The sequence below is a fragment of the Arvicola amphibius genome, chromosome 10 (genome assembly GCF_903992535.2).
Source record: "Arvicola amphibius chromosome 10, mArvAmp1.2, whole genome shotgun sequence".
Lineage (NCBI taxonomy): Eukaryota > Metazoa > Chordata > Mammalia > Rodentia > Cricetidae > Arvicola > Arvicola amphibius.
Genome location: NC_052056.1, coordinates 60,814,530 through 60,831,399, shown reverse-complemented (window position 1 = coordinate 60,831,399; position 16,870 = coordinate 60,814,530). Strand labels below are relative to the sequence as shown.

At 42.2% G+C, this 16,870-nt stretch overlaps 1 protein-coding gene across 4 annotated transcripts in view; it reads left to right on the top strand.

Moving 5' to 3' along the window:
* The window catches only part of Lmln (leishmanolysin like peptidase), a 68,872-nt gene that overhangs the window by 24,015 nt on the left and 27,987 nt on the right, over positions 1-16,870 (top strand). For all 4 annotated transcript variants that reach the window (XR_005287195.1, XM_038346004.1, XM_038346003.1 and 1 more), the window contains exons 10-14: positions 2,603-2,710; positions 5,331-5,407; positions 10,371-10,481; positions 14,767-14,899; positions 15,805-15,964. Coding sequence is in view for 3 of the 4 variants with exons in the window: in XM_038346004.1 (XP_038201932.1) it covers positions 2,603-2,710; positions 5,331-5,407; positions 10,371-10,481; positions 14,767-14,899; positions 15,805-15,964 (589 nt within the window). In the remaining variant the exon portion in view is untranslated. The remainder of the gene's footprint in view (positions 1-2,602; positions 2,711-5,330; positions 5,408-10,370; positions 10,482-14,766; positions 14,900-15,804; positions 15,965-16,870) is intronic.

The following is a 16,870-nucleotide window of genomic DNA, read 5'->3' as shown; positions in this document are numbered from 1 at the left end:
GGCCTGAATAGGCTTTTTGTTTTGTTTTGTTTTGCTTGTTTTTTTAAGACAGGGTCTCTTTGTATCCCTGGCTGTTGAGAATTCGCTCTGTAGACCAGGCTGGCCTCAAACTCACAGAGATCCACATGCCTATGTCTCCTGAGTGCTGAGATTAAAGGCGTGTGCCACCACACCTGCTTTAAAAAAAATGTATAGTTCAATAAAAAAATACAAAATTTATATATAAAAAACAAAAATCCCTGCAAAGAACCAATAGATACATAAAAATGTCTAGCATTACTATCGGAAAATAATAAAACTCCAATAAGATATTCTTGTGACTTTTATCAAAAAGACAGAACATGAGGCGCATTGGTTGGTCACAGAGAAAACATGCACTATTGTTGGGCATGTGGATAGCTACCTCCATTAAGGAAAACTCCCCATAAACTAAAGTAGAATTGCCACAAGAGCCAGCCATCCTGCTTTTGGATATTCAGTCATCCAGTGTGAAATCAGTTTTCAGATGTCCCTGCTCACATATTTATGCAGCACAAGTCACAGTAGTTAGGTTCTGGGATCTGTCTAAATGTCCGTTAGTGCAGAAATCTGTGAAAGTGTGTTGTGTATGTACAGAGTGAGCAGTGTTCAGCCTTAAAGTGGAGGGAGACTGTCGCTTATGACATGCATGACACTCAGGAGCATTGTGTGAGTGAAGTGAGCTGAGTGAGGAGCACGCGGTGTTCGCATGTGCTGTCTGAAACAGTGCACGCTGGCGAGGACTCGGTTGGCGGAGTGCTTGACTACTGTGCGTGAAGCCCTGGGTTCCATCCCAGTACTCCATAAAATGGGCCGGTGTGTCGTGCACATCTGTGCACCCTGTACTCGGGGTGAAGGAAGGGAAGTCAAGGTCATCACAGCTACCAGACTGAACTATATACAGGCCCTGTCTATAGTCAGATAGTGGACACACAGAATGGCATCAGGTGGGTTACAGATGACAGAGGCGAGCATAGAAGGAAGGGTATACGATTTCAAGGAGGAAGAAGTGCTTTTTTCTTACTGAAAAATTAATTTTTTTATCATATCTGTAGTGAATAAGCTAATATTGTACATTTAAAAATTGCTAAGGTGGGGCTGGAGCCATGATTCAGTGGCTAAGAGCACTCACTGTTCTTCAGGGGACCTGAGTTTAGTTCCCACTACCGACATGGCAGCTCACAACTGTCTGTAACGCCAGTGTCAGGGAATCTGAAGTCTCTTTCTGGCCTCCATGGGTACTGTATGAACAGACCTGTACTCAGAGACACACAAATACACATAAAATAAATATTTTTAAATTGCTAGGGAATAAATTTCAAACATTCTTTTTTAAGTTTTTACTGGTATATATTAGTTATACATAATAGTGGGCTTCATTATGGCATTTTCACACATGTATATAATCTATTTTGATTATATTCTTGTTCTCAATTATTTTCATAAGTCAGATAAGTATTTAAGATGATAGATATGACAATTAGCTTGATTAAACTATTTCATAATATTCATAAATCATGACATTACCCTATAACAGTGTGTGAGGAAGAGACCTGGTCAGTTGTCCTCATCAACTTAGACCATGAAACCCAATATGGACAAGTTCAATAGACCCACCATCTATGGGCTGCCCATGCATGCTTCAGCATTGCCAGGGCATAAATTTCAATTTTTTTTCATCACAATGTATAATTACAAATTTCCGATTTATAATAGATATGAAATTTTTAAATTATTGATATCAGAATTATAAGCAGTAATCATAATAGTCTTTTTGTTTATTTTTTGAAACAGGGATTCTTTGTGTAGCTTTGGAACCTATCCTGGAACTAGCTCTTAGACCAGACTGGCCTCAAATTCACAGAGATCTGCCTGCCTCTACCTCCTGAGTGCTGAGATTAAATTTGGTATGCGCCACCACCACCTGGCCTAATTTTATTTTTTCTAATGTGACTTTTTTGTGTTTGTTGTGGCAGGGTCACAAGTAGTCCAGGCTGTACTCTCTGCAGGCAATGATGACCTGAACTCTTAGTTCTCTTGCCTTTAATAACAAGCACGTGCATGTAAAAACTGTCCCTTAAAGTCAGAAAGTGAAGAGGGGGTTCAGTGGGTAGAGTGTTTACTATGCGGCCAGGAGAGCCGGAGTTCATCACCCAGGTAGCATGCTGGAAATTCCACAAATGCCTGCAACTCCAGCTTCGAGAACCTCCGACACCCTCCTGCCTGTGTCCCGCACACAAATACACACACACATAAATAGTTTTTAAAATCAACCTTCAAAGGGGGAAGAAAATATTAAGAGAAATAAGTTTTCTAGCCAAGAGGAATGTGATTATAATATCAAAATATTTAACTATATTAAAACTGTATTTTAAAGCAGTTCTGTTTCATCAAACTGGTTCTTTCACACCGCTTCCTCCTACCCTGTGATAAGGAGTGCTGTCCTCTTTGCTGTGGGTGTTTGTTTCTCCTACCCTGTGATAAGGAGTGCTGTCGTCTTATGCTGTGAGTGTTTGTTCCTCCTACCCTGTAATAAGGAGTGCTGTCATCTTATGCTGTGGGTGTTTGTTTCTCTGATTCCCAGGAAGAAGCACGGAAGCATTTTAACTGTCCAGTTCTAGAGGGGATGGAACTTGAAAATCAAGGCGGGATGGGCACTGAGCTCAATCACTGGGAAAAGCGCTTGCTAGAGGTCTGTTCAGTCTTGTTCAGTGTTTATCTTTATTAACATAATTCATGTGCATAATTCAATTTTATGTAATGTGTTTCTGTATAAACATTCGTATAGAGAGAATCTGTAAGGAGAATGAATTTACTAAAGTAAATCAAGCTAAAGTAATTCCAAAATTACTTTGGAATTGAGGTTCAAACAGGCTACGGAGTAAGGTGGAACATACATTAGTAGCATAGACTGCACCCTTGGATCTCCTAATTGTTAAGAGCTGCACAATATTCAGTTACGCAAACAAAACAGGCCTGTGTTACTGAACATTGTGTTTTAAATAATAAATCTTTTTTGTTTTTAAGGCAGTGTCTTATTATGTAGTCCAGGCTGGTCTTGAACTTACAGCAACCCTCTTGCTTCTGAACGCTGGGATTGCAGATGTATACACTATGCCAGACTAAAAGCTGTTGTGATTTTGCTTTTGTGGTACTGGGATTGAACCCACAACCTTGTGCATGCTTGGCATTTTTTCTTATTTCTGAGCTATATCCTAGTCCTAAATTTTCATATTTAAAAAAAAAAAGAGCATAGTGGCACACACTTTACTTTCAGAACTTAGGAGGCAGAGGCAGGTGGATCTCTGAGTGTGAGGCTACCCTGGTCTGTGTAATGAGTACCAGGCCAGCCAGAGCTACATAGTGAGAACCTGTCTCAAGAAAAGATGTGGTGAGCGACAGCCGTGCATGCCCTCCAGGGTGTTACGGTAGTGGACATTCTTAGCTCAACTAAACAGTCACGCTCTCAAACCCTCACCAGGCCGTGTTGGGACAGTTCCTTAGAAGGGCGTTGTCACAGCAGAATTGGGCGCTTTCCTTGTGTTACACCCAGCGGCTGTCAGCAGTGCCGCTCCCCCTCAGTTGTAGAACAGGAACACAGAACTGTCCCTCGGATGAATGTAAGATCTCATTTGGCTGAAGAGTACTGTGACCCACAGAGGAGCGGGGATCCTTTTAGTGGTTCCACGGACTAACCTTTCAGACTCCACAGGAACGCCCCCAATGGTCACTTTACACAGTGACATCCCAGCTGTGACTTACTAGCGGGTTTCATTCTAGTTCTCCCAAGGCCAAGGTGCATCAACAGACCTTTCCTCTCATGTGCTCTTGCCAGGTAATGTCCTATCTTTATTCGGTTTCCGGAGAATAGAGCCAGAAAGTTAATCCCGGGTCACACTGGTTTGCATAGGAAGACTCTGGAGGGAGAATTGAGACTGAAGTTAAGTGCCTTGGTTAGAAAGTGTGTCTCTATATTTCTTCCTCGAGATCTGTTTAGATAGCTGCAGCAAGCAGAGCTCATGTCTGAAGGTCATAGCTCAGGAAGAACAAGTTTCTCTCTGAGCTCAGCTGCTGTGGTCTAGGTCACAAAGAGTAACAATGGAGACACTTATGAAAGCAAATACCCTCATTCTTCCTATGGAAATTTCTGTCTTTGTATTTTCCTTAAGCAGTTTTTTTAAGTGATTTCATTGGAAACTATAGACTGGCCAGAAATGAAATTTTATGTGCTTTTCAGTAGAAGACCCAAGAATACCAATTTTAGGGGCTCGAGAGATGGCTCAGAGGTTAAGAGCATTGCCTGCTTTTCCAAAGGTCCTGAGTTCAATTCCCGGGCAGCCACATGGTGGCTCACAACCATCTGTAGTGAGGTCTGGTGCCTTTTTCTGGCATGCAGACATACACACAGACAGAATATTGTATACATAATAAATAAATATTTAAAAAAAAGAATACCAATTTTATTAGCTTCGTTGATTCTGTTAAATAAGCATTGTGTCCCTGGACTGTTATATTAAAGGTGATGTTAAGGTATGGGGAAAGAACACTCAGTGTCCTGTAGAGACTCAGAGAACACTAGAGATTTGCTGCCTACAGGGCCTGGAGCCCTTACCAGGACGTGGCTGCCTGGGAGGAGTCATACGATGTAAATTAAACTACTGAGCACCTGGGTATTTTGCCCTAATCCCTTGGTCCCCTGGTTCTGCCTTGCTTGTTCTGCACTAAATTAGTGTAGGTTTCTGTGGTCACAAAGTTGAGAGTTAAGGAAGGGCTTTCCTTGCAATCCATGTAAACATTCCTCCTGACTACCCTTCTCAACCACTCGCTCATGTGACTCTGTTCAGGGAGAAGGACTGTTTGCAGTAGGGACCCTCATCCCATGGATGCTGTGTTCATTTTCATCAGTAAGTCACAGCTGGGATGTCACTGTGTAAAGTGACCATTGGGGGCATTCCTGTGGAGTCTGAAAGGTTAGTCCATGGAACCACTAAAAGGATCCCCGCTCCTCTGTGGGTCACAGTACTCTTCAGCCAAATGAGATCTTACATTCATCCGAGGGACAGTTCTGTGTTCCTGTTCTACAACTGAGGGGGAGCGGCACTGCTGACAGCCGCTGGGTGTAACACAAGGAAAGCGCTGCTGCTTGTCTGTCACGGCGGGGAAATCAGAGTAGAGTCCATTTCCTCAACTGAGATGCTTTAAAACGCTTTTGTATTTGATCATTTTCTAGAAAATTTAACCACATGAAACATCTTAAATATGCATAGGGATCATAGAGTTCTCTTCTAATAAAATCTGTTGATAATTTTCAGAATGAAGCAATGACTGGTTCTCACACCCAGAACCGAGTCCTCTCTCGAATCACTCTGGCATTAATGGAGGACACTGGGTAAGACAACCGTGAGAAAATCACGAGTTTATGAAATGAAATGATATTCAAAATGTAGCTTAAGAAAATGCTGATATTCCAAAGCAAGATGTACTTAGCAATTCTTTGGCTTTTGTGCAGTTTGTTCTTAATATAACGGAGTAAATATAACAAAATCTAAGATACTATGAAGCCATGCTAATATGAAGGGAAAACTAACCTAGATAGTTTTAAATGAGTGATGTATAAATTCCTAGGCTTTTTGTTATTGTTTTGTTTTATTTGGTGTTTTTAAGACAGTGTATTTCTACTTACCTGGAACTTGCTCTGTAGACCAGCCTGACCTCAAAATCACAGAAATCCATCTGCTCTGTCTCTCAGCTGCTGGGATTAACAGTGAGTGCCACCATTCCCAGCAGAGTCCTAGTTTTTAAATGAATAGAACTCTCTGGTAGAACAGTGAATATTTTATTTAAATAAAACACTTTATATAATTCCTACTTAACAGAGTCCTAGTAATTTTAGTAGGAGTATTATTGCCTCTTGTTTTTTCTAAACAGCCTACGAGAAATTTAAAAATAACATCGAACTTGAAAGCCAAGGATAAGGTATATTAAACCCTGAAAGCGGACTGACACGGTGACTCTGCCTGTAACCCTAATCCTAGTGCTCCAGACACTGGTGCAGGGTGACTGAGCTTCAGTTTCTGCTGAGTAATAAGACTGCCTCAAAAATTAAAAAAACAAAACAAAACAAAAAAAAAAAACCCCAAAACCACACACCATGAAAATAATTGATATTGCCTTAACATTCGAGGGGTCGATGAAGTATAAAGATTTAGGGGCTGGAGAGATGGCTCAGCAGTTAAGAAAACGGGCTGCTCTTCCAGAGGACCCAGGTTTACTTCTGAGCAGGAGCTCACAGTTCATTTGATCCACAGCCAGGAGGCAGAAAGAGCACTGGCACTCACAGGAGTATTTTAAAAACCCCAAAGCCCCACACCCCAGTGTCATATCTCCCAAGACCTAATCCTTCCCAAATGGTTCAAATATATGGACCTATGGGCGGGGAGGGGGGGGGTTCTCATTCAAATCACCACAGAAGTATAAAGATTTTAAAATACAGAAGTCATGACAAAACACGGAGCTCATAGCTCTGAGAACAGTCTCAATAAAAATGAGCGGAGTGGGGTGTGGTGGATTAATGGTAGAACACTGCCTGGCATATTCGAGGTTCCATCCCCATCATAGCTGCTCCCATTAAATAATGATAGTGGTGGTAATAATAATGATGATGGTGATGATGATGATGATAATGAAACTAAGAAATTCTCTTTGCTGTTTAATGACAGCCAGAGAACTAGGTCAGAAAGGATTTGATTGAGGCAGCTTTTCCCAACAGTACAAAATCAGTGAGCTCTAGAAAACCAAGAGTGAGTTAGCTTAATGAGGGCAAGAAATCAGCTCAGGTGGGAATTAGCTTCCTGCCTGTTAACTCAGGGGGAAAGAGTGGGAGTTAAGATGCAGGTCATTGAGGCCTCCTATGGGAAGTCAACAAAGTTTGTCACATCACTTGAGGCAGGACCAGGGCCCTCCCCACTGTATCTAGACTGAACAAGGAATCCCTCCAAAGGGAATGGGCTCCAAAAAGCCAGATCATGCACTAGGAACAAATATTGGTTCCACTGCTAGTGATCCCACAAACTGCCCAAGCCACACACCTGTCACCCACATTCAGAGGGCCTAGTTCGATTTTAGGCTGGTTCCCCAGCTGTCAGTCCAGAGTCAGTGAGCTCCCACTAGCTCACGTAGGCTCTTTTCTTGGGTATCCCCATCATGGTCTTGGCTCCTTTGCTCATAATATTGCTCCTCCCACTCTATGACTGGATTCCAGGAGTTCAGTCTGATCTTTAGCCGTGGATCTCTGCATCTGCTTCCATCGGTTACTGGATGAAGGTTCTGTGATGACAATTAAGGTAGTCGTCAATCTGATTGCAGGGGAAGGGCAGTTTAGGTACCCTCTCCACTATTGCTTACATTCTTAGCTGGGATCATCCTTGTGGTTTCCCTAGTGCCTGGTTTCTGGCTCCCTCTATCAATCTGTCTCTTTCCTTGCTCTCCCTTTCTGTCCTTTACCCAACTCCATCTTCCTGATCCTTCATGTTCCTCCTGCTCCCCTTCTCCCCTTCTTACTCCCCTACTACTCTTCCTCCCTTCCCCCTTGCTGCCAGTTTATTAAAGAGAGCTTGTCTACTTCCCCTTCCCAGAAAGGAATGCCGCTCTGAAAGTCATTATTAGCATGTAAAATTTGAAATAAAAAAGGTACATTCTATAAAGTGATAACAAACAAGTTCATGTAGACCTCTTTCATCTTGGGATAGTATTCTTTTTAAGTATTTTATTATGAAATATAATAATACACATAATACAAGGAAAACAATGCACATAAAACAGTGATTCTCATATTCCTATAGCCTAGAACCAGCAATGTGTTGTCTCTCATTTGTAACATTGTCTTTATTATCTTGAAAGTTGCAGATATGTTCCCTATATATTCCCATACAGGCTCCTATAATATATGACTTTTAAAAGGAACCATTAACAAAATTAATAATTTCTTAATATTTTATAATATCTTGTTATAGAGGGCTATATAACTATATAACCCCTTGTATTTCTCCTTTTACAACTGATTTGTTTAGGATCTAAATAATCCTGGTTGGTTGGTACATCTCTTAGGTTTGCTAATTTAAACCTTTTTCACACATTCTACACAAGTATGCAGATTCCCTGGTGTAGCACCTCACTCCTCAGGAAGCATCTTGACCAAAGTGTAGTGCTCGGGCATTGGCAGAGACACCAAGACCTCCAACAGGAAAAGAACACTTTAACAAATGGTGCCAGGACCAGGTCAGAATTGAACAAGACCTGACTTAATAGCTGAGACCGTAAAGCACTTGACATAAAGCAGATGTGAGTCTTTTTGCTACTGGATTAGGAAATGATTCTTAGATCTAATACCAGCAACCAAAGAAAATAGAACATTTGGACTTCATCAGAAAAATTTAAAAATTGTGCTTCAAAGAAAATTATCAAGAAAATAAAAAGATAACTCACAGAATAAGAAAACGTGTTTGCAGGTCATTTATATAGTGACTATACAGTTTCCAGAATACGTAGAGGAACAGTTAATGGCACAATAAGAAAAAGGCCATAGGGAAAAAGCCATAATTTAGAAAGAGATGAAAAATCAAGAGTATTTCTTCAAAAAATATACAGAGACAAATGAGCATATGCAGAGATGCATGACATCACGTGTCATGAACAAACTACCATTGAGACTCTCCTGAGACGTGAATGCGACATGACTCCACAGAGCACCAGTGCCAGCGAATCCCAGCAAGGACATGCAGTCACAGACTCATTTATTGTCAGTAGGACAGCCACATGATTCAGCCACGTGGGAGGACAGTTTGGTAATTGCTTATAAAGCCGAAGATGTTCTTACCATACAGCTAGCTATGCTCCTTGATAATTACGAAATGAATTGAAATCGTACACCTGCAACAAAAGAGGCTCATGTTGGCTAGATAAAGAAGCTGTAGGAGCTCAGATAAGGAAGAGTTGTTTAGCACTAACAACAAATGAGCTACAATCCACGAGAAGACGTGGATACTGAGCGGAAGAAGCCAGTCCGCAAAGGCTTCAGACTACAAGGCCACTGTGTGATGGAGGGTAAAACTGTAAGGAGTGGTTGCCAGGGTTGGTGCAGGAAGGAGAGATGGATACGCAGAAGACAGGATGGGGCACTAAACCGTGCGCGTGGCATCCTATTGATAGATGCCTTCCCTTCCTCCCTTCGTTTCCCCCTTCTTTCCTTGTGGTGCTGGAGAGCAGACTTAGGTGCTTTATGTGTGCCTGTGAGGCAGAGCACTCAGTATAACCAATATGTAACTTGGGTGAGGGACGCTATGAATCTGTAGAGGCAGGGAGACTCTAGGAACTCTTTGTACCCTTTACTCATTTTGCTAATACTTTTAAACTGTCCCCACACTAAAGTCTGAAAGAAAGAAAAAAAAACCAGAGATTCTGCTATACACTACAACATGTGTGAGCCTTGAAAACGTTATGTTAAGTGAAAGAGTAAGTCTGGCAGTGGTTTAGTGTTTGTGAGGAATGGGAGATGGGGACAGGAACTTGTCTTATTTAGGGAGGGGGTGATGGAAATATTCTGAAATTAGTTATGACATGACCGTGTGTATCTACTAGAAGTATATGTGCCCATTATAAAGATCAATTTCACATTACGTGGGTCAGAGCTCACATTTTAAAGCTCATAGAGACATGAAACCAAAGCTGTAAATCCCAGGCACTGTCCCTAGCTGGTGTGTGCCGGTGTCTGCGTCCCTCACTTGTAAAGTAGCAGTAACAGTAATACTTACTCCGTCGAGACTTCTGAGGCTCACCCGAGCTACCATATGGAAAGCCATAGAATATTTTAGTTTATCTGACTTCCTCAGATTAGATTAGAATTTTAAAATTTTTATTTTTTGGAGTTTTGTTTGATTATTTGAGACAGGGTCTCATTTTATAGTTCTGTCTGGCCTGAAACTCACACCGTAGTCTAAGCTAGCCTCAAATTCATAGAGATCTGCCTCACCAGTGCCGGGATTAAAGGTTGCACCACACACCCGGCTTATTTTATTTGTTGTATGTCTATGTTATGTGTATGTGAGGACCCATAGAGGCCAGAAGGCTTGAATCTGGAGAATTTGCTGGCTAAACTGCCTTTGGTTTAAAAACCTTTTCTCACAGTCCTGTGCAGCAGCCCCCCTGCAGCTATGGCCAGGGCCTCCGGGTCCCTTACAGTGTGCAGCTCTGGCCGTGGTCTCTGGGGTCCCTGCTGAGTCTTTGCTCTGCACACTGCGAGATCTGAGGAGGAGCTAGAGTCAATAAAAGACGCTTTCTCTGCATTGTTTCCACAGCTGGTACAAAGCGAATTACAGCATGGCGGAGAAACTCGACTGGGGCCGAGGAATGGGCTGTGAATTTGTCAGAAAGAGCTGTAAATTCTGGATTGATCAGCAGAGGCAAAAGTAAGACTGTGTTTCCACGTAGATCTTGGTGCAGCTCATTTCCAACTGTGTTCTCTGTCTTGAGCATCAAATACCAGCTACTGTGTGTAGAAAATATTCTATGAGTTCTTCCTAATAATCGTAAGTAATTACAGGATTGTTTCGAATCACAAACTAGAAGAATCCACATGTGACTATACAAGCAAATGTTGATTTAGTATCCGGAAGCTGGAAGAAAAAAAGAAAAAAAGGAAATACAAAGGTGTTTCTGTAACTATAACCCTAAGCTGAACAGTTTATGTATGTGAAGGTATAAAACATGTGGAAGATCTGATGGGCTGTAATTTCCTGATAGGAGCCGTTCGGAAAAGCCTGTTTACAGTGTATGCACGAGCACACCACATAACCACACAGGCACAGTCAGACTGGGGACAGGCCTACCACTAGGACCTCATGTTGCTCATTTAGACACGCCCACTTCCCTCCCAACCCAGCCCCTCCCTAAACTCTGGAATCCCATGATCTGTTGTCCACTTCTGTATCTCTGTCATTTCAAACAGTACATAAAGATTTTTGAGACAGGGCTTCTCTGTAGCTTTGGAGCCTGTTCTAGAACTAGCTCTTGTAGACCATGGTCTCAAACTCACAGAGATCCACCTGCCTCCCAAGTGCTTGGATTAAAGCATGCACCACCACCGCCCGGCTTGCTTTGCTTTCTTTTTGACACAAGGGCTTACTGTGTAGCCTTTGCTAGCTTACTACTAAATGTATGAGAATGGTCTGAATTTCATGGCAATCCTCCTGCCTCAACCTCCCAAGTGTTGGGATTAAAAGCATGAGAAACTATGCTAATCGGATTTTTTTAGACTGAGTAGTATTCCATTATATGGATCTGCCACAGTTTGTTTAAAGACTCATACTTTGAAGACATCTGAGTTGTTTCTACTTTGAGACTATTGTGAATAAAATTGCTGTAAACATTTATGCAAAAGTTTTTACGTGAGCATAAACCTTCATTTCCAAAACTACAGTTGTTGGTTCATGTGGTAGTTGTAGGTTTAATTATCTAAGAAACAGCCAAATTTTTCCTAAAATTCTGGGAAGGAGTGTGCAATAGTTTCTCCACATTGCAGCCAGCATTTGGTGTTACCACTATTGCTCATTCTGTGTTCTCATGGGTGTGCAATGATGTTTTAGTGATTTTAGTTTGCACGTCCTCTGATGGTTAGTGATGGTGAACTTGTTTTCTGTGCACATTTGCTGTCTTTGTAACCTTTTTATTGATTGCCTCCGTATTTTAAGCTAATTTTCTAATCAGATTGTTTTTATTGTGTTTTAAAAATCACAGATTCTAGATGCTAGTTCTTGTAGATATGTGATTTGCACATATCTTCTGATAGTGTATATCTTAGTGTTTCAAACTCTTAGCATGTTTTTATAAACATTTTTATGTGTGGTGTGTGCATGTCCGGATGTCACGCTCTTGTACATGACAACCTGCAGGACCACATGGGTTCTGGAAACCTAGCTTGGGTCAGCAGACTTGGCAGAATGCCTCTACCCACTGAGCCATCTTGCCAGCACTTTATCACGGCTTTTGTTTGAGCAAAAGATGTTAATGAAGTCCAGATTATCAGTCTGTCCTTTTCGTGAATAAATGGGCAATTCATAACTGTTTCTGTTCTTGGTGCCTGTAGTGCTAATTACCCCAGGGCCTCATGCCTACTAGGCAGACACAGTACCACTGGGCTTTCTCCAGCCCAAGAATTATGTTTTTGATGCTAAGTCTAAGAGCTCTTCGCCAAACTTGTGTCTGCCGCATAGGCATGAGATCCTGGGGTATTTAGCACCACAGACACCGACCGGTTCTGGAGATTGAACAGTGGTCCTTGGCAGTAAGCACCCTTACTGCCTGAGCTGTCTTGCCAGCTCTCTACCTTTGCCCTCCACAGCAATTGCATATATTCATGTGGGTCTTTCCCATCTTCTCTGTTGATGCACCTTTTCATGCGTCTGTCCCTCCATGAACACATGCACATGGTGTGTAGCTTCTGAAATATTCTATAATACATCTTTCAATTGGGTGGCGGAAATGGATTCTTCCTGCCTTATTCTTTCTCAAAACAATTTTACTGTTTTCTTTCCTGTGTGACTTTTACAGTAATCTTGTCTATATTAAAAAAAAAAAAAAGCTGGTAAGATGGCTCAGCAGATATGCATTAAACCTGTGCATCTGTTTAAGGAGAAGTACCATCCGTAGGCTGTTGAGTTTTCCAGCCCGCAAACACAGTATGGAGGAAACGGTCTTCATCATTATGAAGTTGTTGGCTTCCATTTTTGAAGGTTCTCTGTAACTTAAGAAATATCCTCGCTATTCTCTCTCTTAGTTTTGTTTTTGAACCACAAGTAGATGGCAAATTTTAAAAAATTTTTTATTTCATGTACATTGTTGTGATGGTGTCAGATCCCCTGGAACTGGGGTCACAGACAGTTGTGAGCTGCCATATGGGTGCTAGGGAGTGATCCCAGTCCTTCTGGGAGACCAGCCAATGCTCTCAACCGCTGAGCCATCTCTTCAGCCCGTGGATGTGGAATTTTATCAAATGCTTTCTGCTTTCGTTTATATAATCATGTGATTTTTTTTTCAAGTTTTTTTTTTTAATTTTTATATGTTTTAGTGGTTTTGCCTTCATGTGTGTCTGTGTGAGGGTGTCAGATCTCCTGGATCTTAAGTCAGAGGCAGTTGTGAGTTGTCTTGTGGGGCCTAGGAGTTGATCTTGGGTCCTCTGGAAGAGCAGTCAATTCTCTTAATTGCTAAGCCATCTCTCCAGCCCCTCGTGATTTTTTTTTAAACTTGCTATTATGGTACATTACTTTGCTTGATATAAACGAAAGCAGAAATATTAAACCACCTTTGCATCTCTGGAATAAACCCTATTCAGTCATGGCATGTAGTTGTTTCTGTACAAATGCTGAGTTTTGTTTGTTTGTTTGTTTGGTTTTTGGTTTTTCGAGGCAGAGTTTCTCTGTGGCTTTGGAGCCTGTCCTGGAACTAGCTCTTGTAGACCAGGCTAACCTTGCACTCACAGAGATCCGCTTGCCTCTGCCTCCCGAGTTCTGGGATTAAAGGCGTGCGCCACCACTGCCCGGCTGTTCTGCCGATTTTTTAAAGTAAAAATTAAATTATTTTTTAAAATTTAATCTTTAAAAAAATTATCTCTCACTGGGCAGTGGTGGTATACACCTTTAATGGTAGATTTCTGAGTTTGAGGCCAGCCTGGTCTGCAGAGCAAGTTCCAAAACAGCCAGACCTATCAACAGAGAAACCCTGTCTCAAAACAATCACCTGTCTACATTATTGTGTGTGTCCTTATTGTGCATAGGAAGACGTTTACATGTCACGGCACATGTGTGGTTGGAGGACAACTCTGTGGAGTTGGGTCTCTCCTTCCGCTTTTATGTGGGTTCTGGGGACTGAACTCATACTGTGGGACTTGCTTTTACCCACCAAGCCTGGCTGGTCTGTTCCTCAGTCATTGAGAAAGTTCCACTACCCCAGGTTTCTAACCGTCAAGTTCCTACCTAGTCTCCCTCTTTTCTCTGCTTTCCGTGCCTCTCATTTTGTTAGTTCTAGTATCTAGGATTTCAGTTTTGCTTTGAATTAAAAAGAGAGAAAAAATGCATCTGTTACTTCTCCTAGGAAGTAGAAGTGAGACTTCATCCTTTCTGTATTTTAAACATTTCTTTCCCTTCAGTGATTAAGCTAATTCAGACTGTGGACCTATAGAACTGGATTTTGCTGGCGAAGGTGTAGAAAGGGGTTAATGAGATTTTCTTTAATAAGGTGTAATGTGCTCTCAGCATCTAGATAAATTCTCTACATCTATGCTCAGCATCCGCTCTCCTCTGGGGAGAGTCTTGATAACCGGATTAGAAATTTACTAAGAACTGTTTTTTTTTAATATATTTATTTATGTATTATGTACACAATATTCTGTTTTGCATGTATGCCTGCAGGCCAGAAGAGGGCACCAGACCTCATTACAGATGGTTGTAAGCCACCATGTGGTTGCTGGGAATTGAACTCAGGACCTTTGGAAGAGCAAGCAATGCTCTTAACCACTGAGCCATCTCTCCAGCCCCTACTAAGAACTGTTGAACTCTCAGGATTGTAGCTGAGAAGACAGTCTCTCTAATGGACCCGCAACCTTCTCTTTATGGTTTGATGCCAAGAGGTGTAGACCTCTATTCAGCAGGCTGTTGCCATGGAAATGACCTGACACCAACATGCCTTCCTTGTGTTCAGGCGGCAGGTGCCAAGCCCTTACTGTGACACACTCAGGAGTAACCCACTGCAGCTGACTTGCAGACAGGACCAAAGAGCCGTTGCCGTGTGTAACCTGCAGAGGTTTCCTGACCCTTTACCACCAGAGTACCAGGTAATACTTGTTCCCAGCACAGCTTTAAGAGTCAACCTCCTCAAAAGCAGTCTCTGTTTTAATTAAGAAAGTAAATCTCTTACATTTTTTATCGTGTAATTTCCTGTGTATTTTCTCTTAGAAAAAGAAAGAAAAGCCTGCAGATCCCTCATTTCTTCAAGGCCATGCTGCTTAGCAGTCACAGAGTACCTAGCTGTGCCCCAGGATCCTGCCCATCTCCCCAGCAGTGGGTCACAGGGCTGTGCCATGCCCAGCCGTCTGCCCAGATGCTGAGGGTCAGACAGAGGGTCTCACACTTGACAGAAAGAAGCTCCCCAGCTTCTGCTGATCTTTTTCTCTCTAATCATTGCTCACATCGCCTTCTTTAAATTTCTCTAATTTATTCAGAAAACAAAAAAGAAAGTAATTTACTCTAATCCAGCTAATTAGAAGATGTGGAAGTTCTGCTTTAAAAAGATAGTTTGATTTGTGAGATCTGAAAGGGGACAGGAGGCTGGAGCGACTGCTCAGTGGTTAAGAACACAGGCTGCTCTCGTAAAGGACCTGGGTCCCATTCCCAGCACCCACATGTCGGCTCACAACTGTCTGTAGCTCCAGTGCCAGGGCGTCCAGCAGACTTCTGGCCTCTGGGCATCAAGCACACACATAGCACACTTACATACATGCAAGAAAAACATTTAAAGACATAAAAATTTGAAATAAATAAAGCTTTTCGAAAAATAAAAGGTAAATAAAGTGGCTGCCTCTGTCCAGCCTGAGTCTGACTGATTTTAACTTCCTCTTCTGGATCCGGGTGTGGATCTGTTTTATGGTCTGAAGCACTAGCAGATTGCTGTAACTGCCTGGATCTTGTTTTGATCTTACAGAATGACTCATTCTTCTCCCCTCCTGTGATCTGTCCACAGTACTTCGACGAGCTCAGTGGAATATCCGCAGAGGACTTACCTTACTACGGTGGCTCGGTAGAGATCGCCGACTATTGCCCTTTCAGTCAGGAATTCAGCTGGCACTTAAGTGGCGAATACCAGCGCAGCTCTGACTGTAGGATACTGGAAAATCAGCCAGGTCAGTAGTCTGGCGAAATGAAGGGCTAACGACACCATGCAATTTCATGTCACCTATATAAAGTAGTCGCTAAGGAAATAGCTCTTATAGCCAGGCAACCTCAGGTTTGTGTTTGACCTCCTCTGCTGTCTGTCTACATAAAAATTACTCAGCTTCCATGTTCCTTGCTTTCTCTGCCTATATATTACTCACCTCATAAATTACTGCAAAAATGAAATGGGAGCTGGAGAGATGACTCAGCAGTGAAGACCACCTACTGCTCTCGCAGAGGACCTGCGTTCACTTCCCTGAGTGCCAGGCAGCTCTCAGCTGCTTCTCACTCTGTCCTCAGGGAATCTTAGACCCACTCTGGACTCCACAGGCCCCTGCACGTACGTACATATACACATCACAGACATACATGTACACATAGCTTTAAAATAGTAAAAATAAATCTTTAAAAACAGCAAACAGAAGAGTTAAGTAGCAAGTGTTCAGAACTGTGCTGGCCCTGGAGGGGACGGCTGGCTACATACGAGCACGGACTCACCTTCCCCCTGCCCTGCAGAAAGCATGCATTTCCTACCATTTCATGTCTCCGAAGTCCCTACCAGAGACATATGAAAGGCGTCATATTTTCCCAGTGTATGAACAGACAATTGGTGGCAAGATCCTGCAGGCTCCTCCTCATTCATTGGAGTGCTTAGGGAACCTGTTTTCCCTTGTATCTCTGCAGATCTTGGGATAATACTGTGTCCCATAGCCAGAAAGAGATAGTGCCATATTAACTATTTCCTTTCAATACATACAAACAAGACAGGAAAGGAATAAACAGTATAATCATCGCAGTTCCTCCTAACCAAGTTTCTAAACAAATATTCTCAAATATGATGTTTAATAAAAAGTAGGAATTAGCCATGCATGGTG